General features: G+C 36.4%; 1 protein-coding gene across 2 annotated transcripts in view; it reads left to right on the top strand.

The window, feature by feature from the left end:
* The first annotated feature begins 5,516 nt into the window (after positions 1 to 5,516).
* Positions 5,517 to 25,192, top strand: part of LOC106872609 (HEAT repeat-containing protein 3) — a 41,773-nt gene continuing 22,097 nt past the window's right edge. Inside the window, exons 1-10 of one of the 2 annotated variants that reach the window (XM_089357216.1) lie at positions 5,517 to 5,743; positions 7,632 to 7,804; positions 9,141 to 9,228; positions 11,368 to 11,468; positions 11,653 to 11,762; positions 15,155 to 15,298; positions 18,342 to 18,487; positions 20,088 to 20,132; positions 22,797 to 22,853; positions 24,788 to 24,832. In XM_089357216.1, the coding sequence (XP_089213342.1) occupies positions 5,612 to 5,743; positions 7,632 to 7,804; positions 9,141 to 9,228; positions 11,368 to 11,468; positions 11,653 to 11,762; positions 15,155 to 15,298; positions 18,342 to 18,487; positions 20,088 to 20,132; positions 22,797 to 22,853; positions 24,788 to 24,832 (1,041 nt within the window). In that variant the 5' untranslated portion in view covers positions 5,517 to 5,611. The remainder of the gene's footprint in view (positions 5,744 to 7,631; positions 7,805 to 9,140; positions 9,229 to 11,367; positions 11,469 to 11,652; positions 11,763 to 15,154; positions 15,299 to 18,341; positions 18,488 to 20,087; positions 20,133 to 22,796; positions 22,854 to 24,787; positions 24,833 to 25,192) is intronic. The other variant, XM_014919648.3, reaches the window with a different exon arrangement.

The raw sequence follows: 25,192 nt of genomic DNA, 5'->3' as shown, positions 1-25,192 counted from the left end.
CAATGGAGTGCCAACCACCATTCCTGACTAAGCATATCTATGTTTACAAACATCCAGCTGGATCCAGCTTGTTTTCTTTTTTTTATATCAATATTTTTATATCAGTGGCTTAGATTGTCCTATACATTTTTAATTCACAAAACAGAACAAGATTACATATGTAGTCTGGCGTGAGTGTGAATGGAAAATATTGCTAAGATAAAAGAAAGGAAATCAACATTCATAGCCTAGTAACCTGACAGAACAGGGATATAGCAAATCAATATATCCATCAACATAAATATATCTTGTATTGAGATTCGCTGAAACAAAGTAAACAAAGATCAAACCCACTCGTTCTTGCCCTTTCTGGTGATGCCAAGGGGTAGAGTGAGTGAAAGGAGAGAGAGAGAAATACTATACCCCTGTTGGATTAATAGACCTAAAACTTCATCAGGTTACTTGAGGGTGCAGCAAATATAAACAGAGAACAAACTTAGTATGTTTTGTTTATGGATTTGGTTTACAAGATTCTTTATGTGAGTTTGTGTGTTGAAGCATATTCTGTTGTGTCTGGGGTGAGTCATTTTCTTTTCGTGCCTTATAATTTAACACACTCACCTGTGCAAGGCGCAACGAAAATTTTAGGAAAATAAAAATAAGAAATAAGTGGAAATTTTACCGGTGAGTGTGTTACATTATAAGGCACAAAAAGAAAATGACTCTCCCCAGATACAACAGACTTAGTATGGTTGTGTAGTTAAGAAGCTTACTTCCTAACCATGTGGTCTTGCATTCAGTGCCATTGTGTGGCACCTTAGGCAAGTGTTTTCTACTATCGCTCTGGATCAACCAAAGTCTTGTGAGAGAATTTGGTAGACTAAACTGAAAAAAATGTGTTGTGTTTGTGTGTGTGTATGCTCCCTTTTCTTGACATCACCTGATGGCTGCGTGCGAGCATCACCGTCACACAAGCGAAGTTGTTTGTTTCAAACAATTTGTTTCTTCTGTGAAAAATATGTCTGGCCATGGAGAAATATTACCTTGCCTGGAAATAGGTAAGGACTGGCAGTAGGAAGGGCACCCAACTATAGATAATCCGACTCATCCAACCATAGATAATTCCAACTCATGCAAGCATGGAAAAATAGGCATTAAACAACAATAACAGTGACAATTTGCTTGAAGATACTGATTTCTTCTCCAAGTAACCTACAGGACAAAGATCCTTCAGATGAGATGGGGAATGGTATTGAAGTTGGTGGCTTTGTGTCATATGATGAGAAGTTAATGTATGATAGAGGGACAGAAACAGGTGTCTTACTGTTGAGGAGATAGATGGTTACCCTAGTCAGAGGGAGAGAGAAAGGGGAAGAAAGAGTGAGGGTGAGAGTAGGAGAGAACAAGAGAGAGTGAGGGAGATGGTGGTGATGTGCCAGGGCAAATTCTCAAGGTACAAGAATGTTAATCATCATCATCATCATCGTTTATAAACAGGTTAGCATCGATACACGATCAAAAGTATTCCAACCTAACCATTGCATCTTTTTAACAGCACCAATGACTTCATTATCTAAGGTGTCCTGGTCTTTTTTAAAGCTAGTAGAGTAGAATTTATGAGGATTTAGTAGCTGTTTTTATCAGGTCCTAGGAATACAGCATGTCTCTCTCAGTGGCTCATGCATGTATCAGTAAATGCTGAAGCCTTTAGTAACATGGTCACCAGCGTACCTAGTTGGTGGGGGGGGGGCGGTAGAGGCATTCTGCCTCGGGTGGCGCTTTTGGCAATATGTGTTTTTTTCTGTGGGGTCCAGGTGCGGCAAACGGAAGGGCCACCCCGGGTGGCACACACTCTAGCTATGCTAGTGAACATGGTTAACCTAGCTGAAATGAGAGATGCTTACATGAGGAGACCGGGGGATAAAATAAAATCTCTAATATAATCTTGGATTTTTGTTAGTTCAATCTCAATGTCATGGATGCAGTTTCGCTTTTCACCCAAAAACTTAAGCGTTTTACACTTGCTTGTCAGTTTAACATATACATACAACGCAGGCGAAGGTAAAGAATGCGCACACCACCCGTTTTCAGTGTAATCCTAAGCTTAACCTTAAGCACCGGGTGTGTGTATTCTTTACCTTCGCCAGGTCAGGGTTACGCCAAAAATGGGTGGTGTGTGTATTCTTCACCTCTACCAACATAAATAAAAATGCGTTCAAAACATAGTAAAATAAATTTAGAGCAAGAAATCCTAAAGAAGGCAAGTATTCAACCAAATGTCGCTCGTTCAGAATACTGTATGCTTTCTACAGACTTGCACGATAGCTTAGACCAGTGCTACTCATAGTGGTGGCCCGCGAGCCATCAGCTGCCTGTACGTGACGAGTTTCCAGAAAAGAAAGAAACATTATAAAATGCTTATGTAATATTGTATTATTTATTTACAAAATAAATATAAGATAAAAAAAAAAATTGTCAACTTTTATTATGTTCATTATTTATATTCTTTTCTACTAGGCAAAGGCCCGGAATTTTGGGGGAGGGAAAGTCGATTAGATCGACCCCAGTACTCAACTAGTTTTTGATTCATACGCCCCTCGCCACTTCATCCCGCTGTCTAAAAGTGAAAATGAACGGCTTGTGTGTTTGTGTGTGCGCGTACGAATGAACAAGTTACCTGGACTATATTTCACGGTCATTTGCCAGGGAAGCAGAACATCCCTGTTGATGCTCTCACGAGACACCCTGTCAATTCTATTTCCTCTCCTGCAACAATTGATTTACTTGCTATTTCGCAGGACCAAACTCTTTTGTCGACGTTAGATTTAACTTCGCCAAAATTCAACAATTGTAAATTTACCTATCTTCCACTCCCTTCATCGAAGGCATCGTATACGCACCACCAGCTACCATCCCGCTTCTAATGGGATGGTTGAGCGATTTCATAGGCAACTTAAGGCTGCCTTACGCGCCTCGCCCAACCCGCAGTCTCGGGTTGAATTTCTTCAAGGTCGACGCTAATGGTCGTACATAGATTGTCTGTCGACCGTCTGAAAAGAGCTTACCTTGACAAACCCTCAACTTCCGTGGACGACGTGCCCGTTTTTCAAACACCGCACACACCACTGTCAGCATCATTACCACCACACACACCACTGTCAACATCTTTACCACCACACACACCACTGTCAACATCTTTACCAATGCATACACCAACATCAATACCATCACAAACACACACACCAGAAACCACTCCACCTTCGTCGTTGCGACAAAACTCAAGTGACCCTTATGTCACTAGATCTGGCCGGACAGTGCATTGGCCAAAGAAACTTTCCAAAACAATATACATTTGACATTTTTGTGCCACCGGCATTTCATTTCTCTGTACAAACAAACATTGTTTTTCATCCATTTCTGTGCACAGTAACGTGCTAAATGAAAATATGTATTTGAATAACGAAGGCGAATTAATGTATATCCAGTAACATACAAAATAAATTATTAGATTTATTGAAATTGTCTCTGCTTCCCAAGAGGATAGATCCACCCATTAATAGCAGATTAGTACCAACTAAGAAGTGGGGACTGTCTCAAGTATTAAGAAGTCTCCAAAATTGACATATCAAGGAAAACACAGAAAAACATCTGGACACAGATTTCTCTCTTAATAGATGTCATCAGGACAGCAGTTGTCTTACCGTATCTTCAACAGAATGGACACAAAGTCCTCTTTGCAGCATTGTAGGCCCCCTGGGTAAATCTATGCAACGGGCCCTACAGGATTTACTTATTGACAACAATCCACAATATACATAGACCCACCGGGTCCCAGGGCAACTGCTAGTGTTTCCATGCCTTAGGACGGTCCCCTGATGGGTCACTTTGGTAAACCAACAACAACAAAATATAACACATTTATGACACAGATAACTTGTATAACTGTAACGAAAATGAACTAAGAAAACTAGCTCACGCATATTTTTTATGAAATTTTGGATAAATTTTCAGATTAACATCTGCACGATTTTCACTTGGGTGTTAGGGTTAGGGCTAGGGTTACGGTTAGGGTTGTGGTTAGGGACGGAATTCCCTAACCCCCTAGTGAAGATCGTGCTGGTGTTAATCTGAAAATTTACCAAATTTTATAGAGATACGTTTTTGGGGGTGTAGATTATGATTAAGTTGATAAAATTTAATAAAGAAAAATTTCTTTTTGAAGAGTTTCGGAACATTCAGCTCCTCCTCTGATTTCGTTACCACCAATTTCTGAACTTACATATTATCACTCTTTTTTTTTTTTAATATATTTACATGTTTGAAACATCAATATTATGTTTCTATTTTACCGTATTTCTGTAAAATGTCATTTAAAAATAGGCATCTTAAAGGGAGTCTTGAGGAAATAAAGTTGGGAGATATACGGTAAAGAATGATTCGTAACTCCTGCCCATCAAATTTTACGTATTATTAACATAATCGTTACGTATACCCTCGAAAATGTATCTCCACAAAATTTCATCAAAGGTTATGAGAAAGTTATACAGATACTCATTCCGAGACGCCAAACCGTAGTTACACACCTCAAAACTTTTTTTCTTTTCTTCATAACTTTCCCCAAAAGACATATTCCTAATGAAATTTTGTTGAGAAACGTTTTCAAGGGTGTAGATTTAGAATGTGTATCTTTTGAAACGCAACATCTACACTTTCGGAAACGTATTTTTGATAAATGATCCTCAACAACTGAAGAGAGATATAAGGGAACAGTCAGGAGAGAGGAAGACTGACCCGAAATCCCTAAAAAGAATTCTTTTTAAAATTTTGTCAGCGCAGTCATTCATTGTCTACACATTCAAAAAAGTATCTGTAAAGTTTTATTTTAAAAATGCGTTTCTGTCATAAAGTTAAGATAAAACAGTCAGTGGTTAGCAGTGGCACCAAACTGTAGTTATGCCTTTGTGTGCATATGTGTGTGTGTGTGTATAAATATATATATATATATATATATAAACTTAAATTTGTTTCGATCAAAGATTGGTCCAGGCCATGTCTAACTTAATAGCACCACCTGATAGGATTATCTAAATCCTTTTTACAGTCAAGTTTGGTCTATGGTCCATTCAAGTAGTGAGTTCTTACTGAGTGAGTTGTATCCAGGTATGGGTGGCTTTTCTGGTGTTCTTTGAAGAAAGCTGTCTAGACTCCGTTTAAAGCTGATAGGATCCTTTCCCTCTATTATATGTTTCGGGACAATGTTGAACAGGGCAGGGCCTGTTGAGGAAAAGAAATTATGCCGCAATGTATATATATATATATATATATATATATATATATATATATATATAATGCCGCAATATAAATATATATATATATGTATACAAATTTATAATTTTAATTATATATATATATATATATATTGTGTGTGTACGTTTACTTATGTTTGTATGTATAATAAACAACAGCAGCAAGTGCGAGCGACCGTGTAATGTGGCAGTAGGAGAAGAGAAGTATACACTTAAACAACCGGAACTTCCGTCCCAGCATAAGATGCCAGCCAGAAATAACAGCACGTGGCTTCTGTAATGTGATATTCCACTAATTTTGCAACTTTGATCAATAACTAACGTTGATGATGGGGAAAAGTAAACATCGAAAGCGATATGGACTACCTCGGCCACAACCCACCGGGATCATTGCTAATTTAAACGAAGAGGAACAGTCTGTTACTAATGGACCTTCGTTTGTTACACTTATTGATCAAGTAAGTATTTTATACATACATGTATTTTTCACACACTAGCGATCCAGTGAGGGAGCATGTTAAGTAATTTACTAGCTTTCTAGAAACAGCAGTTAAAATCTTCCTCCAATCAAACCCTACCATCTCAGGATAAAGAGAATTATAAGATAAATTAAATTATTTTGTTGCTGCTATATACAGAAAGATGGTATAATTACGTCTGCAATGCCTTTAATTATAGATCTACTCTGTCGGAGCTGTCTTGATGATAACAACATGCAAACCGTCAGTAGATGTATCAAAATATAGAAAACACGTTTATCTTTGAGAATATTTTGGAGCCATTAAAAATATGTTGTTTTTATTTCAGTTGAATTCTTTTGTTATTATTTTTGTGTCGAATTTATTTCGTGGATCATTTTTCTGTTGAATTATTTTACCTTGTTAAAATAATTCCCACTAAAAATGAATAATTACAAAAAAATAAATACATAAAAATAAAGTTTAATGTTAAATAGATAGGAATCGCTTAAAAGAAAGCTAATTCAAACGGTTGGTACTAGTTAACAGTTGATGTGAAAGTGACATGTTTGTTATACTGAAAGATATCTTTCTCCACCCCCACCTCAAATAAACTAATTTGCACCTTTCCTTTCGTATTGAAGTATAGAATTAAACCTTATTTTTGGATCGATCTAGTCATTTGTTACCCCCCCCCCCCCTTAAACTATCATTTATTAAAATCCAATCATAGTCTCATTCGTCTTCGTTGTTTAAATTTATGCTACCGGCATGTTATTTTTCTAAGCCCATTTTTGTTTGCTTTTATACAAAACACCTACACCATAAAAGTGCCCCCCCCCTCTATATATATATGTGTGTGTGTATAAATGTTTGTTGGAGATTAAGTAGGACAGTTACTGTGCTGATAGCGCCTACTTAGACAGAAACATGACGCTCTCCTTGCCTTCAGACAATTTCTCTCTTTTCTACAATGGATTTGTCAGTTTTGGAGAATCTTTTGAGATTACTTTCTATTTTCATTTTGAACCAAACAAATGATTTGTCCTCTCTGGAAGTAGAGACAATTTTAACAAATCAAGAATCTATCTTGAATGTTATTTTTGCCTACTTCTGTTCCATAATGAGTGTTCAAATACTGACCACTCTTTATTTCTCTTAGCTTATTTTCGTTTATATATGTGTGTGTGTGTACGTGTTTTTCTCCGTATTCTTTCTGTTGAAAAGCGTAGCTCGAAACGTCAAAGAATTTCTCTATTCCCGAGCGTTAAACTAATACATCCTTTTGTTGTTTACACCACCTGTCCTCGTCTGTTGTTGTTTTTTTCGTAAATTCTCCCATATATATATACATATATATATATATACACACACACACACAACACATTATATATATATACTCTTTTACTTGTTTCAGTCATTTGACTGCGGCCATGCTGGAGCACCACCTTTATTCGAGCAAATCGACCCCTTTTGTAAGCCTAGTACTTATTCTATCGGTTTCTTTTGCCGAACCGCTAAGTTACGGGGACGTAAACACACCAGCATCGGTTGTCAAGCGATGTTGGGGGGACAAACACAGACACACAAACATACACACACACACACGTATATATATATACATATATACGACGGGCTTCTTTCAGTTTCCGTCTACCAAATCCACTCACAAGGCTTTGGTCGGCCCGAGGCTATAGTAGAAGACACTTGCCCAAGGTGCCACGCAGTGGGACTGAACCCGGAACCATGTGGTTGGTAAGCAAGCTACTTACCACACAGCCATATATAAAGTGTGTGTTTTGTGTATATATTTATGCATATATATCTTTTGTTCTGGGTTGATGTCTGTCTTTGGAGAACTATCTTTAATTTAATTTTCAAATTTTAGTTGCAGAGTACTGAAGAAGAATGTCGCTTAGTTGCATGTGCAACTGTTGCTACCATTGTTGCAGATCCACTTGTAATTCCTGTTTTGTTGGAAAACAACTTGGTTAGGATTCTAGCACCGTTACTTGGTGATCCAAACATCTACATCCAAAATAGTTCAGTTGGTGCTCTCAGGTGAGTTTCAAGAAATCTTTCTTTAAACTGTTGCAGAAAGTTAGCAGAGTTGTTAAAATGTCAGCAGGGATCTTTTTTAAAATGGGGGCCACATTTTTCATTAACGAAACACTTCAAAACTTGGAACACTGGTAGAATGTGTCATATAAAACATCTTTTTCTCTTAGTCTTCTTTAAAAAAAAAGAAATTCATAAGTTATTCCATGTTAAAGTTGTCGTATTTCTGTAATTTCAACCAATCACTGATGTCCATTCAGCCGATATACATTAAGTGCCGACTACATAAACAAACGATTCTGAAACAATTAACCCTAACCCTAACCGTAGGGTTAGGGTTAAAGCAAATTTAAAATGAAAAAAGCGAATAAAACGAAGGTATGGAGATTAAATACGCTTTACACCGCTTAATCAGCCAAAGGAGTAAATGTAAACAACTGAATACTTGTCAGTGATTGGTTGAAATTATCGAAATAAGACAATTTTTTACATGAAATAAATTCGAATACAAAAATATTTTTCTGTTCTATAACACAAAATAGATAAGTATACGAAGTTTGAAAGTCTTTCGGTACCAAAAACACTACGTAAAACATTAATGAAAAATGTGGCCCCCGTTTTAAAATAGATCCGTCAGCAGTATTAAGTGTTTTGTATTCTGAGTTTCTGACCCATCAAAGATAGCCTTGCCTTCCATCGTGATATCACTAAAATGAAGTACAAACAGGCCTGGGTTAACCTTTAAGCAAAATTAGCATGTTCTTAGGGAATCAAGGAAAACGGGGCACCACAGAAATGACAAATGGATGACAACACAGAAGAAATCAATTTAAACTTGCCAAAATAATATATGAAGTGGTTTATATGATCAGAAATATAATTTTGAAGTTTTCATAGTGTCATAGAGAGGATCTGATCAAAAACTTTGCAAGAAAACTTTTCAAATATGAATAAAGTGCGAGTATACATTATTTTCCATCATACTGTTAGTTTTGTTTCATTTTGAAAAACTGAAATTCATTTTATGGTTTATTATTGTTTATATTTTGAATTACATATATGTGGAGGTCACCAAAATATTTTTAAGTGCTTAGGGCTTCTATGAGTACAAGTTAAATATAGTTGACTCTGTAGTAACAAAAATCACATTTAAAATTTTATCATTGCTATCTTTAACATACTTTTACTTGAATCATATTAACATGGATTAGAGAAATCTACTGCTTAATGATAGCGCCAGCTCTCCTCTGTGGTCCAACACCCTAATATCTGATATCACTAATATTTTTCTTTTATCTTTTCCATATATTTAATCACTTCTTTCTTGTTTCTTTTTCAGAAATCTCTCTGTTGATGGAGGCGTTGCAGTCTGTGAGAAAATGGTTAACAGTGATGTATTAACTATGGTTATTGGTTTATTAAAGATGGTAAGATTATTCAATGATGCATCAACTTCTGTATTTTGAGTTCTAACTCCCCTGGAATTAAATTTACTTTTCATTATTATTATTGTAGTGAGTTTGATTCAATTGACAATAGCTGTAAATTACAAAATTGTGTCTTTGTGCTAATTGGAGGCATAGTTTATTACATGTGGGATCTTACACAACCAGAAGGCCACTTGTTGCCTCATTCTGTTCTTATGTCATTAGATTCAGATTTTAATTATGGGTTACATGTAATGACAGGTATGCTACAGCCTATTCTAAGATGAATTGACCATGTACAAGACATCCACCACCAGGTAGCTAGCATACCTGCAAAGGAGAGTGACCATAATGCCAGTTATATTTACACTGTAAATATTTCTAGACCTATAAATTTAGTTGACAGAACTTAACTATAACCAGGTATAAATTTGTTGTTTAATCCCAGGTTTGCCCTGACTGAGTTGATGTCCTATGATAAATGACATTCCAACCATGACTGGCCTGTCATACTCTTAGGCGTAGCATTCCTAGGACTTAACTATCTAATGTGCTTTCTTTCCAAGATGATAAGGTGTAAGATGAAGGAAATTTGGCTGCTATTCCTGGCAGGTCAATCAGTTTCATATTGTTGAATCTGGTTCAAATTGAAGTGTTTGTCATAATTTCTTAGCACACATTCAGTTAGCAACTTACTCCTTTTATGATTTTGAAATAACTCTATTAGTTATTTATATACTATGTACCAATGTCTGTACTTATATCTTAGAATTTGTATTAACCCTTTAGCATTCAGATTAATTTGTCAAAAGTAACCCTTATTTATTCACATTTAAAAAAATTTATCTGTTATTATTTTGTAGCTTCAAGATAGGAAAGATGTAATTGCTTATTTTTAGAATGACATTGCAGGGTAGGTGTGAGAAGCTGGTTCTGGCCAATTTGAGCATAAAACGTGTAGAATATTTGGGCTGGATACAGCCGGTTTAAACACTAAAGGGTTAAAGAATATGAAGAAGTTTATCTCTTTCTTTCCTTGCATCTAAGTCACATATGACTTGAAGGCTGCAGCAGAGTACAACCATAGCCCATCCCTAATTCTTGGCTTTGCCTGATCAGCTGAACTCTGTGTGTGAAGCCAAGGGACTGTGCTCATGGGTGGGAATGTCTATCCCTAAATACATGAATCCTGGCATGCCAAAGAATGCAGAAGAAGCAAACAGGTCAATGGACTTGAAGGTTTGACAGTGGGGTATGTGACATGCCATAAGACTGGGTTAGTCAAGACACATACAAAAGGTGACATCGGCCAGTCATTGTGAAAGGGATTGGGTCCCATCATGTATCATGCCAAAGAAATACCAGTGATATCCAAATAGAAGCAACTAGTTACGAGACTGGAGAGTCTTGGCAAGCCAACCCCTGGACACAAGGAGGGCACATAGCTGATGATGATATTTCTATATCTCATCATCATCATCATTTAATGTCCTTTTTTTTTGCTGATGTGGATTAGGTAATTTGACACATGCTGGCAAGCTGGAGGGCTGCACCAGGCTCCAGTCATCTGTTTTAGCATGGTTTATATGGCTGAATGCTCCTCTTAATGCCAACTACTTTACAGAGTGTACTGGGTGCTTTTTGTGTGGTGCCAGCACAGATACTTTTATGTGGTGCCAGCGTAGATGCTTTTTACACAGTGCTGGTATGGGTGCCTCTTACGTGTCACTGATGTGGGTGCTTTTTATATTGCACTGGTATGGTTGCTTTTTATGTGGCGCTGGCATGGGTGCTCTTTTCATGGCACCAGCACAATTTTGTTAGAATATGTATAAGCACACATGAAGAGGTTGTCTTACAGACTTTACACTAGCACTATGACAGCTATGTTTTTCCACTCTCACTTTCTTTGTATTACCTAATGACCCTTTTACCTCAGCTAAGCTCCTTTTTTTAGTACCTTGACATGATTGTTCTAATGTCATCATTCTTCACTCATTTATTCACATTGTGTTTGCATAATTTATTCTGTGCTCAGATAAGCTCTGTCATTTTTTTGATGGTTTACTGATGAAACGTAGTTTGCCATCATAGCTTTTCTATAAAATACTGTTCTTGAATGTTATTTTTACCTTTTAGTATGAAGTTGGCTGGGAACCTTCAAAATTATGGGATGAAAAGTTGGCTCAATTAAAAACTGATACATTTATTCAAGCTGTTCATCTCTTATGGAATCTATGGTTAGTTCCACATTCCTATGTTCTGTATCATAACTATTTCACTTTTGCTTTCTTTCATCTACTTTTCAACTATGTTTGTCTTTAGTTTCTGTGATATTTAAAAGATACAAAACACTTTTACATTGCTTTAAAATATTTTTTCCTATCATCATGGGCCTTTCAAAACTGTTTACTTTAATTACAGTGAAAATTCAGAGACAGCTGTTCAAATATTCAACAAAGAAAAATTAGCCCATCCCCTTGTGTATTGTTTGAACCCCAATATCTATGGATATCCTTTGGTACTTGCTGTGGGTAAGTGTTTCTGATCTATTTTTTTTTTAAGTGTTTCTTTTATCAATATCCACAGTTGGTATATAATAACAATGTTTGTAGTGTTATATCTCAGTTGAGATATACGCTTTTGGCATATCATAGAAGCTATCTCATTATTTACAATGTTCATTAAATGGTTAAATAAATTCTGAAGAGAGATACAAAATATTTGCAAAGTTGTAACCTCGACTACTGACCCAAACTTTGTTACAACCAGTGCTGTGTCACTGGACAAGACTTTTATTGAATTGTCCTTCTCTTTTAAAGCCATATTATTTTCTCTTAAAATACACCATTTTGAGTGTGGCCGTCGCCAGTACCGCCTGACTGGCCCTCGTGCCGGTGGCACGTAAAAGCACCTACTACACTCTCTGAGTGGTTGGCATTAGGAAGGGCATCCAGCTGTAGAAACTCTGCCAAATCAGATTAGATTCTGGTGTTGCCTCCTGGTCCACCAGTCCTCAGTCAAATCGTCCAACCCCATGCTAGCATGGAAAGCGGACATTAAACGACGAAGATGATGAAGTTATATATCGATTTCAAATTTTGGCACAAGGCCAGCAATTTAGAGGGAGGCGTAGGTCGATTAAATTGACCCCAGCACTCAACTGGTACTTATTTTATTGACCCTGAAAGGATGAAAGATAAAGTCAGCCATGGCAGAATTTCAACTCAGAACATTGAAGACAGATGAAAAGCCACTAAGTATTTTACTCAGTGTGCTAACAGTTCTACTTGCTCATTGCTCTATCTTAAGCTATATATTAGTAGCTTATATCTATGGTTTACCTTTTTATATTTCACTAACTACAAATAGCACCTTTGCGGTCATTATCAGCCTTAACACTCTGAGCTATAACTTGGCATCCATAGCTGTAGCTTTGCACTCATAGTATCTTGGCACCCATAGCTTTATCTTGGCACCCATTGTTATAAACATAGTGAAACTTTTAGCTTCAGTTGTGATTAAGCAAGGAAGCGATTATGTTGACACCAAGCCTTGCAGAGAATTCATTAAGATTAGATATTGGAACATACTGAATATGCTTCCACAAACAGCACTGTTATCTAGCACAATCTGTATTGTCATATAGCAGAATTCTACCATCTGTCTTAGATGTGTTGCAGTCTGCATTTATGTGTAATACTATTGGTGTAAATTACTTACTTGAACAACTGATCTTTTTGAGGAATCTTTACTTTCTCAAATGATGTTAATTGCAACATTTTCTAACTTGAAGTGAAATATATCTTTCTTAACTGGTGTATACATTACTCCAGTAGCCTTTGCTGTAATTATACTGTATTATGTGATAGATACCGGTGGTTACATAAAAGCACCCATTACACTCATCATCATCATCATCATCCTCATTTAATGTCCACTTTCTATTCAGGTGTGGGTTGGATGATTTGACAGAAGCTGACCAGCTGAAGGGCATGGTTGCTACAGTTGGATGCCCTTCCAAATGCCAACCACTTTACAGAGTGTACTGGTTGCTTTTACACTTTACCTGCTTATTGTTTAATGTTAGGTACATTTACCTGCCATTTATTGCATAGTGTAATATATTTTTAATATCCCACCTCATTGGGGTATGATGTTTGTGACTAATTTATTGGTATATAATGTTATATAACATCTTTAATGCTAGTTCATTACTATATGATGTCATTTAATATTTTTACTCGCTCGTACTATATAATGTCATATATCGTGTTTGCTACACAATTTTCTATTTGGATATAATATCTTTACAGTATTTACATTGGATGGATAGTTGTCCTCACCTTGTTTGTTGTTACCACAGCCTTTCAGCTGATGTACTCTCCAGCCTTCGAACCCAAATTTAAAAAAAAATTTTTGTCTATGTTATTATTATTTATTCAAGTCACTGACTGGGATTGAACCTGGCATCATGGGGTTAGTAGCCTGTGCTCTTAACCACTATGCTATATGCCTGTGAGCAATTATAGAGTGAATTTTAGGGCTTATAAACCTCTTATTTTTCTATCTTGCCTTAACACTGGTTCCCATATTCTACTCATATCTGCACTCGGTTTGCTTAGGAGGTTATTGTGCCCTAGCATATGTGCTACTTCTTTTAGTTTTCATATTTTCCAGTGGTGTTCTCTGTCTGTTATCCTCCTGTGGGATGAAGTTAAAATAATAGACAGAGAACACCACTGGAAAATACGAAAACTAAAAGAGGCAGCACATATGCTAGGACACAATAACCTCCTAAACAGATATGAGTAGAATATGGGAACCGGTATTAAGGAAAGATACAAAAATGATAGGTTTATAAGCCCTAAAATTCACTCTATAATTGCCCACATCTATATGGCAAACTGGTTAAGAGCGCGAGCTAATAACCCCAAGATTCCGAGTTTGATTCCAGGCAGTGACTTGAATAAATAATAACAATAACATTAGCAAAAAAAAAAGAAAATTAAAAATCTTAGGAATGAGAACAGAGTACCCCAGTAATCAAACAAGGTGAGGACACCTATCTGTCCAATGTAAATCATTATCATCCTCTTCATCGTTTAACGTCCGCTTTCCATGATAGCATGGGTTGGACGATTTGACTGAGGACTGGTGAACCAGGTGGCTACACCAGGCTCCAATCTGATTCGGCAGAGTTTCTACAGCTGGATGCACTTCCTAACGCCAACCACTCTGAGAGTGTAGTGGGTGCTTTTACATGCCACCAGCATGAAGGCCAGTCAGGCGGTACTGGCAATGGCCATGCTCAAAATGGTGTATTTTATGTGCCACCTGCACAGGAGACAGTCCAGCGGCACTGGCAACGACCTCGCTCGAATGTTTTTTCATGTGCCACCGGCACAAGTGCCTGTAAGGTAACGCTGGTAACAAACACGCTCAAATGGTGCTATTTACGTGCCACTGGCACGGAAACCAGACAGCTGCTCTGGCAATGATCACGCACAGACGGTGCTCTTAGCACTCCACTGGTACAGGTGCCATCACGATTTCGATTTCACTTGCCCTAACAGGTCTTCGCAAGCCAAGTTTAGTTTATATTGTACATAATTCCATAATTCCTCATCTTTAAAATATAGAACGGTATAATATCTTTACTATACCAGCCCAATTTATGATGTAATGTAATCTCATTATACTGTATGATGTATTGTAATGTCTTAACTACACCTGCTCATTGCTGCATCATGTAACATTGTCTTTATGACCAGCTCATAACTATATGTTGTAATATAATATCATTACTATACAGTATAGTGTCATGAAATTTCTTTATTATACCAGTTTATTGCTGTATGATATAATATACGATTTTTATGACCAGCTCATTACTATACAAGGTTACATATTTTTACTCTATCAGCTCACTGCTTACACACTGTCACTGATAGCAACCCTGAAGTATGCACATATCTACAAAATGATGAACCACTCTCTCAGATCCAATCCTTGACAACTATTAACACAAATTCAATGGATGCTTTACTTTTGCGTGCTGTAGCTACAGGTATGTGACCACATATATATATATATCAGCTTGCATCATTTCAATTTACAATAATTTGTCTTTTACTCTTTCCTTTTCATTCTACACATCAAATATAAAAAGTTTTATTTTGTAGTCTTTTTGAAGAAATTGGTCTAGATTTGTTTCTCTTCTGAGATCCAGTTTAGCTATTTTGATACAAAGCCACATGAAACTGCTCCCGGTTTTATAATATAAAACCTCTCGTTTTAAAGTACTCACATATAATTATAAACTTTTATCTCAATTTACATTATATTCTAACCACCATCTTAATTATGAAAAAATTAGTTGTTTTACTATAACTCCAAATAATTGGTTATTTTTAAAGTTAATCAAAACACTGCAGCCATTATTTCATTAGAATTATGGTGAATTTATTTCTGATTCAGTCTTCTGACTAGATTGATACATTGTAGGTGTTGCACCCAACCCATCTTATTCCTTATTTATGGTTTATTGGGAGTTCAAATCCATTACAATCATTTCATTCTGTCTGTGGACAGGATGATTTATTCAATGGCCCTTTAATCCACTAAAGAATTTTGCTTTTTCCAATCACTAGAAACTCATTTCTATCCCTTCGTATTAGCACAACAAAGAACTGTCATTTGTTATTTTGAAGGTTTAATTCCTTTGCTATTTTTATTTTTACCCTTTAGCATTCTGTCAAATGTAATGCTTACTTACATTGTTTTGAATTAATCATGCATTCCTTTGAGATTTAAATGATGGATTGTTTATTTCTAGAATGGCATTGTAGAGTAGGTATGAGAGGTTAGACCTGTCCAGTTTAAATGCTAAAGGGTTAAACAATTAAGGATGCTCAAGCACTGCATGAAAACAAAGCCCTTTTTTGTTTGCATTGTAAATAGGATAATATTCATCAATAATTTTTTGGCCATTTTGTCATGATCTACACTAGCCGATAAGACATCAGCACATTCTTTTTTCACCATGAATGTGCTTGTACACAGTATCCTTTTACTTTTTGTACCTGTTGAATCCTCCATCAGTTATTGTGAAATTTTCTTTACCCATTTCTTTTGTAAACTTCTCTTCTGGTTGATGTGTCAGTTGTTCATTAATTGAAGCATTCTTTTTATGAACATAATCAAAACTTAACTATAAAGGCTAACCTTCCTTTTCAGAGTTAGTACTTGCCTCAGCTCGGAGTATTGCTTCCTTATTAGGGACAGTGCTACTTCTATACAATCATCTAAAGATCACATTCATAGAAAAGCCACTTAACAGATTAACATTAAGTCACTTTAATCTCTGGCCTGCAGACATGTTATCACATCCGTCTACCTTTTCTATTACTTATACAGTAAATTCTGCTTTTCAAAGTGAGCTGGTTTTGTACCACCTCCTCTCAAGGACTTGCAACTCATCCATTCTTTTCTTGTCACCCACATTGTATCCAACCTACCTCAGACTCTGCACTAATTCTAATAATTCTTCCCTAGAATGTTGGTGCACTGGATTTCTTTCCCTGCATGTCTCTATTGCAACCATTGGCTGGCACCTGTTTAAAAAGAAATGTTAACCATGACAGTCTCTATAGTTTCTGAGGGGCTGGAAAATGGGCATTGGCACAGTCCCTTCTTCCTCCAGATAACAATACCACCACAATCATCATCATCATTTAATGTCTGTATTCTATATTGGCATGGGTTGGTCAGTTGGACAGGATCTAACTATATGTATTCAACAAAACTCATTCCAGCATGGAAAAAGGGAGGTTAGGTCATCATCATCATCATCATCATCATCATCATGCATTCATGCATGATGATGATGATGATGATGATGATGATGTAACTTCCATTTTTCTATGCTGGCATGGGTTGGGTAGTTCAACATGCACAGATGAGCTAGAATGCTGTGCCAAGTTCTAATGTTAGCTTGATAAAGTAAAAAAATAGTTCCTTCTTGAGTCAGATAGACTCATAAGGGCCAGTTTCCCGGTTTCTATGGCTTATATATTCCCCACCTGAATGGGATGCTGGTCTATGGTAGGGTTACCCCTTTTTGCCAGCTGAGTAGAGTGGAGCAACATGAAATGAAATGTTTTGCTCAAGAACACAATGCATTGCCTGGTCCAGGAATACAAAACCACAATCCTATGATCATGAGTCCAACACCCCTGACCACTAAGCCATGCGCCTCCACATGTCCCCTTGGTCTTTACCGCTGGATGCCCCTTCTAATACCAACCACTTCACAGAGTATAGTGGGTGCTTCTTATGTGGCACCTGTATGGTGAGGCCTCTAAGTATCTGTAAGACAAGACCCCTTAACTGAGAAGGGCATAGAATTGAGGAATAGGTAACTAGGATAGAAGAGCAGATGCATTACTGAAGAGGTGAACATATGGCTTGTATTACCTGGAAAGAGAGAGAGAGGTGGTGGGGGGGAGAAATGTGAGGTCAAGGTACAATGTGAATATGAAAGAAAATAGGATGGAGAAGCTGAAAAGATGGATGTGTAGGTAAGTGCTCTGAGTGAGAGTTGTGTGGCAAATGATTAGATATAAGGAATGAGTTGGATGCTGAGAATATATTATATGTATCCCTGAATCAGTATTTGAGCACATACTCTAATGTATTATTGTATCACAAACCTTGAAGTCATTGTGTGTTGCCCTAGGTCATAGTATATCATTTTGTTTTATTCACTTCCAGTCTTACTCCATATTTGAATTGCTAGTATTTGTGGAGTGTCAAAGTGCATATTTCCATCCTACTTTGACCATCACCATCAATTGTCACAAGTAGTTGTAAAATAGAAGCAGCTGATGAAACACTGAAGTACATTTAGTATTTTTATATTTATAGTAAAACCGGTATGTAGTGAGATACACTAGTACGTCATAAAGTTATGTATAAAATGAGATATTGTTAATGTATCATAAAGTGAGATATGTTATTATTCAATGTATGAAAGATATAAGATATTTTTCCAAACAATTCACCAGAAAAGACATTTTTTTTTTTTGTTTTAAATTTGTAATATTTTATAGGTCTCTTGGTGAATGTGTTTGGAGACCAACTGAGCACTGCTAGTGGTCATCTTGTTTCTCCTATCCTCTCCACAATTGCTGATGTGCTGGCAATAAACACACATGAACATTTAGTATCAGAAGCTGATAAAGTGATTGCTTTACAGGTTAGCAAACTAATTTTTTTTCTCCTTTTTCTGTTTAATATTGATGTAGTTTCTTTATAGGACTTTGAACACTATCTTCAATGGTCAGGGCATGTAGTGAGAATGGAAGAGTCAAGGCTTTTATGTTAAGTCTTAATCAGTGACCCCCCCAGCTTAGGCTAATCATTAGTGACTTTAGGCTCGAGGCCAGAAGGATGCCAAGAAGCAGACCAATCCAAAAAAGAAGAATTTGGAAGCTAAAGAACCCTTAACTCAAAATAACACTGAAAGTCACTGGACTTGTGCCTAAATCATTTGAAACCCAAGCCTGAGACATACCAACAGGTGGTATTTCATCATCATTGGAACCAAAATCTTTGAAGCCACCAGAAGAGGAAAGTAAGGAATCAAACAACAGGAGAGAAAAGCTCAACAAAATCAATCTCATCCTTCACCAACATTATCATGCAGTCAATGCCATCGACTCTTCAATGTAAGAATTGGTCTACTTAGCCTCTCACCATAAAGGAAGCAATCAGTGAAGAAATTAAATTCTTGGATATGAGATAAAGCTGCTGCCAACAAGTTTCTTTATAGTTTATCTCATTCACAGTCAGTCTATAGCTGGTGGTGGTTGTTATTATTGTTGTTGTTGAGCTCTCAGTGATTAAAAATATTTCAGTCACAAGCATCTCATACTACAGTCCAATATGTTTTTGCTGTTTTAAAATAGTAGCATGCTATTTTGAGGGAAATTCGATTGCTCTTTCTTGCAGGTTGAGTGGCAACATAGATGTTTCCTCATTGGCTTGGCTGTTGTTGGTGTTTATCTCTGGAGACTTTATTGGAAGTATCAACAGTCGAGGTATTAATTACTGGACTGTTGGACTCTAACATCTTCAGTCTAAATACTGCCATTGTACAAGATTATTTGCACAAAATTATTTATTCTGTTAATATAGTTAACTTGATTGATGGCAGCTACCACTCCTGTAATTCTCTGTTTGTTAAATGGAAACAAGCATCACAGGAGTATAAAATTAAACAATGTTTAGATGATGTGATAGATTTGAAAGGATTAGCTATATATCATCATCATCTTCATAATCATCATACATGCATTTTCTATGCTGGCATGGGTTGAACGGTTTGACAGCAGCTGGTGAGCCACAGATCTGTGCCAAGCTCCAGTGTCTGCTTTGGCATTGTTTTTAAATCTGGATACCCTTCCTAATGCCAACCAATTTACAGAGTGTACTGGTTGCTTTTTACATGGTACCAAGTAATTTGCCAGACAGGATGCCTCACCTGAGGGGTGGAGGCTTGAGTAGTATTGAATGAGATGACTTTATGTCAAGTGATGAAATGTTAAAGTATGATAAGGGGATAGAAACAGGTGTCTTGCTGTCAGGGAGATACATGGTTTCCCAGTTAGAAGACAAGAAGGATGGTGGTGAAGATGTGTCGGGGTATACCCTCACATTGAATGGGAGAATTGGTGTGTGTGTGTGTTCATACATACATGCAAGCATGCATAAGATAAACCTCCTTTTTAATGATAAGTTTGTCTTCGATTATTTCCTGTTTGATGTCAGTAATTGTGATTTTGTTTTGATTATAGGTAACTGATGTGTTGGATGAAGCAATGATGCCAATAGCTGAAGTGGTAAGTTTTCTCTCTTCATCTTCATTAGTAATGCTGTATTAAGCTTTCCACATATTCCACCAGTTGTTTCATTACATTAACTTATTGGTCTAATCTAGTTTTGAGACATTTTTGTTTTTATATTTGTAATGTTGTTATGATGGTGGCAATTGGCTGAACTAATTAGCATATTGAACTGATTGTTCTATGGTCCATATCCAGTATGGCACTGTATCCATGATCAAGGTAAATATTTCAATAGCTTTGTCTGTCAAGCTGTATAAGGTGCCATGGGTTAATTTAGCTCTCAGACAAAGATCTTCTAACTGGTACCTGCATCTTTATATATAGACAAACTAAATTCAGAATTCTTTCTAAGATAAGCACAAGGTCTGAAATCTTGTGGGAGGGGACTACTCAATTACATTAACCTCAGTGCTCAACCCTGAAAAGATGAAACACAAAGTTGACCATGAACTTAGAATATAAAGATGGATGAAATGCTACTAAGCATTTTGTTCACCATGATAACGATTCTGTCAGCTTGCCACCTTAATAGCATGAGAGAATACTACATAATACTAGTTATTTTGCACACATATTTTTCAGTATCCAAAAACCTCACACATTGAAATTATAGCTTTTGCTATAGGAAAAATTCTGTAGATATCTCCTACTCTGGTATAGGGAACATTTTCATATACCTATTCTAGTCTATTAGTAATGATTCATTATAATATTCAAAGGAATGATAGAAACGTTATTGAATGTAACAAAAGTAGATCTAATATATGCTTGGGTATTGGTATTATACAGTGAAAGAGTGCAGGTGAAGGGAGATAAACAAGTACACTGACCTAATTTTGGTCAATCAAAACACGACCATTTGAATGCTTCGTAATATAATATTATGTTTATATTGTAAAAGGTACAAAATAACGAGAGAATTTGAGGTTAGAAATCATCATCATCATCATCGTTAAACGTCCGCTTTCCATGCTAGCATGGGTTGGACGATTTGACTGAGGACTGGTAAACCAGAGGGCTACACCAGGCTCCAATCTGATTTGGCAGAGTTTCTACAGCTGGATGCCCTTCCTAAATTTAGTTTCCTGAATTTAGTTTGTCATAGCACCCACTCATGGATGTATCATCATCATTTAACGTCCACTTTCCATGCTAGCATGGGTTGGACGATTTGACTGGGGATTGGCGAACCGGATGGCTACACCAGACTCCAATCTAATCTGGCAGAGTTTCTACAGCTGGATGCCCTTCCTAACGCCAACCACTCTGAGAGTGTAGTGGGTGCTTTTTACATGCCACCGGCATGAGGGCCAGTCCAGCGGTACTGGCAACAGACACGCTCAAATGGTGTTTTTTACGTGCCACCTGCACTGGAGTCAGTTCAATATTTGGTTCACATGCCACCAGCACAGGTGCCAGCTGGAAATGATCGTGCTCAAATGGTGCTTTTTATATGGCACTGGTGCGAGACCACTGCTCTGGCAGTGATCCCTCTCGGATGGTGCTGTTAGCACTCCACTGGCTGATAAGATGAAGTTTAGCAAATGACTCTCTCTTTCTCAATATATGTTTTCTATTCTCAGATGATTCTTCTGTTGTGCTTTTGAGATAACACTCAGTTCTACTTATGTCACTGTTCTACACTTACAACAATTTCAGTATCCAATTCATAGTTAAATGGTGAACAATGGGGAAAGCCATCCAGCTGGTAAAACAATTTCCGCAGATACCAGTCTGGAGAAATGTCTAAAATCCAGTATCAGAAGTACTGTGGTTTTATGTTATTTTTTAAATAAAATGATAAACTATAGATATTGATATTGATTGGGATGCTTGGCACTTCCTTCTAAGATTGTTTTCTGGAGCCATGTAAAAAGCACTGGTGCCGGTGCCACATGAAAAAAACTTGTGCTGATGCCACACAAAAAGCATTGGTAATGATGCCATATAAAAAGCACTGGTGATGGTACCACATAAGCACCCAGTACACTGTCTGAAGTGGTTGGCATTAGAAAGGGCATTCAGCTGCAGAAACCAAACCAAAACAGACTATGGAACTTGGTGCAGCTCTTGTCAAACTGTCAAATCCATACTAGCATGAAAAATGGACATTATTTGATGATGCAAAATAATTCATTAAAGGAACTGTATTTTTCCTAAGAAAATGTTTAACAAGAAAATGTTGAATGACATACTGGGTGGGGTGGGGGGATTTACCAAATATTGTTGTCAGGAATTAGTACAAACAAATCTTATGAAGCAGTTGTCAATGATATGTGTTAATAATAAGTAAAGGTGAAAAGCTGGCAGAATTGTGAGCATCCTGGACAAAATGCTTTGCGGCATTTCATCCATTTTTATGTCCTAAGTTCAAATTCCGCTGACGTTGATTTTGCCTTTCATCCTTTTGGGGCCAATAAAATAATTATCAGTTGAACACTGGGCCAGAATGTAATCAACTTACCCTCACCCCTGAATTTGCTAGTCTTATGCCACAAATTAAAACCTATAATTAATAAGTATATTTTGAATTTCTAAGAACAATTTGAAACCTCATTAACTCACCTTCTTTGTAAATCTTTCAATTCTAATTTCACTTAGATAATATTTTGAAGAAATATTTTCCCCTGTACCAATATTTGTTATTTGTATTTACAGTCTAATGGTACTACATCCGAAGCAGAAGGAATAGAGATGTTAGATGTTAACAACAAAGTAAGAATTCTTTCAATATGGCTTTGTCAGTTTCTAAAAATATTTTGTATTACATGTAGTAGGTTCTGTGTGTGAGAATGGTAATTTTTACTAATATTGCTTGTAAGAAATCTTGTTATTTATATTTGAATCAGTTCACTGGTGCAAGCTACGGCAATGTGAAGTAAATGAACGTTAAAACATCCATTATACTGAATAGTGGTATTGATCATCACTCTATCTTGTTGCTACCACGTGCCTGTTACTTCCTCATGTGTGTATTAATTGCCATGTATGTATATTATTGTGTGTATTACTTACCATTTATGTATTAGTTCTCATGAAGTGGTAATTAAGGTTGCATGGGATAGACGTGAGCCAAGGTTCAATCTGAAATTGTTGCACATCATAATCATATCAGAGGGCTGTGAAGAATAAAATTATCTTATACTGCAAATCTATCCAGTCCACACTAACCTCAAATAAACTGGATGCTGGTTTTTGAGTTTAGTGTGATGATGAGGTTTGTCTAATTATATACAGTAATTGATTTTAATTTGTTATAAAATAAGCTCTCATAAACTAGTCTAAATTCATACAGTCAGCACTTTAATCTGGTTTTTTCTTGTATTAAATAAGTGACAAATTTCTTTTTTGGATAACACACTAGTTTATTGCAAGGCAACTTTTCCGAATAGTTTCTCATTTCTTATTAGGTAACGTAGAATTAAGTGTACTATTGAGAGATGAGAGACTACATGTGAGCAGTCAGTAAGAATTCACAATGTTAAATGGTAATTTGATATCTTATCTGTTCAGCTACTGTCTTCACTTGATCTCATTATAACATTTTTTTTTTGTTCACTGGAAAAGTTTTTGTGGGTAATGCTTCACATTTATGATAATTTTATGTTGCCTCTGTAAACTATCAGATTTCCAGTGGGTTCAATGTGTAGAGGATTCATTCTCTTTGTTTTCTTACATTTTAGCTGCCAAAGTATGTACAATGCCTTGCCTAAAGCTTTGCTAATGTCTCACTACAACAATAGCTATTTTTAACATTCTAATTTTAAGTGACTTCCTGCAGTATCTGTTGATAAGAGTCAAATTACAAAAAGAAATAATAAATTAATAAAAATAAAAATCGTGTGAAGCAAAATACTTGGTAACTTAGTTGGCTGACCATCAAGAAAGCATGTATAAGGTCACTCATCATGCAAGAAATAACAGCTAAATCACTCTCATATTACATCTTAAAAAAATGAAATGACACAGACATTGTGGTCAAAGGTATAAATGAAAAAAAAAAAAAATAGAATCATGACTGGAATATCTTTGATCGGTGGTTTACTTGATCAAGGCAGGTCTGAGTTTAAAAGGACAACAGCCACCTGACACTAGATGGAAATTGTTCTGCTGTGACTTCGCGGAAGTTGGCTAAACCTGCAAAGCAAATACCAAAGAAAATCATTTAGAGTCCTTTATTTTTGTCATCATTCTTAATTGAAATCTTACTTTGTTTTTTTCCATAGCGAAATGAGTTGTATAGGTCTGCAGCACATCACCTTATTCAGAGATGTAGCCTTTTAAGGCTTAATATAGTCTTGATTTTAACCTAGAAAATAGACACTTAGCTCATTGTCGTAAAGTCCCAGTGAACGTGTAGTTTAGAATTAACTTAACTCTATTGTCAGTATTGAATTATCCATCAGTGTAAATTTCATTGTTATTCTTAAATAAGCTTCGAAATAATAATAATAATATTTTCACATTCATTTAGTTTATCATGTTAGAATTGCAGTAATTCAAAAGTTCACTATAGAATAGAACTCTTGTATCAGTTCTTCAAATTAATATCTTTTAGCAGATTTTATTTGAGAATATGATAAACATTTTAGTTCAAGTTTATTACTAAAAGTAAAGGTTTGTTATATTACTTTCTATATGAATTGCAGACAAATGGAACAGCTCCTGAAAAGGTAGAACCGACAGTTGACAAGGTGAGATTAATTATTCAAGATTTATAATGCAAAACATAGAAAAAGTATCTGTGTTCTCCTTTGCTGTCATGTCTCATGACTGAACCTTTTTTGGACTGGATAGTGACTGGTGATGAGAAATGGGTTCTCTATAAAAATGTCAAGTGACAAAGACAGTGGGTAGGGAAGGGAGAAACACCAGCACCCCAGGCTAAAGAAGGTCTTCACCTACGTAAGGTGTTGTTATCTGTTTGGTGGGATATGAAAGGTTTAGTCCACTTTGAACTTTTAAACCCAAACGAGATGAAAACAAAGGCGATATACTGCGAGCAGCTTGAGAACCTTAAGTCAGCACCAGAAGAAAAATGACCATATTTGGTT

This window comes from Octopus bimaculoides, chromosome 9 (assembly GCF_046866305.1).
Source record: "Octopus bimaculoides isolate indiv1 chromosome 9, ASM4686630v1, whole genome shotgun sequence".
In the NCBI taxonomy this organism is placed as follows: domain Eukaryota; kingdom Metazoa; phylum Mollusca; class Cephalopoda; order Octopoda; family Octopodidae; genus Octopus; species Octopus bimaculoides.
This window is presented reverse-complemented; position numbering and strand designations above follow the sequence as displayed.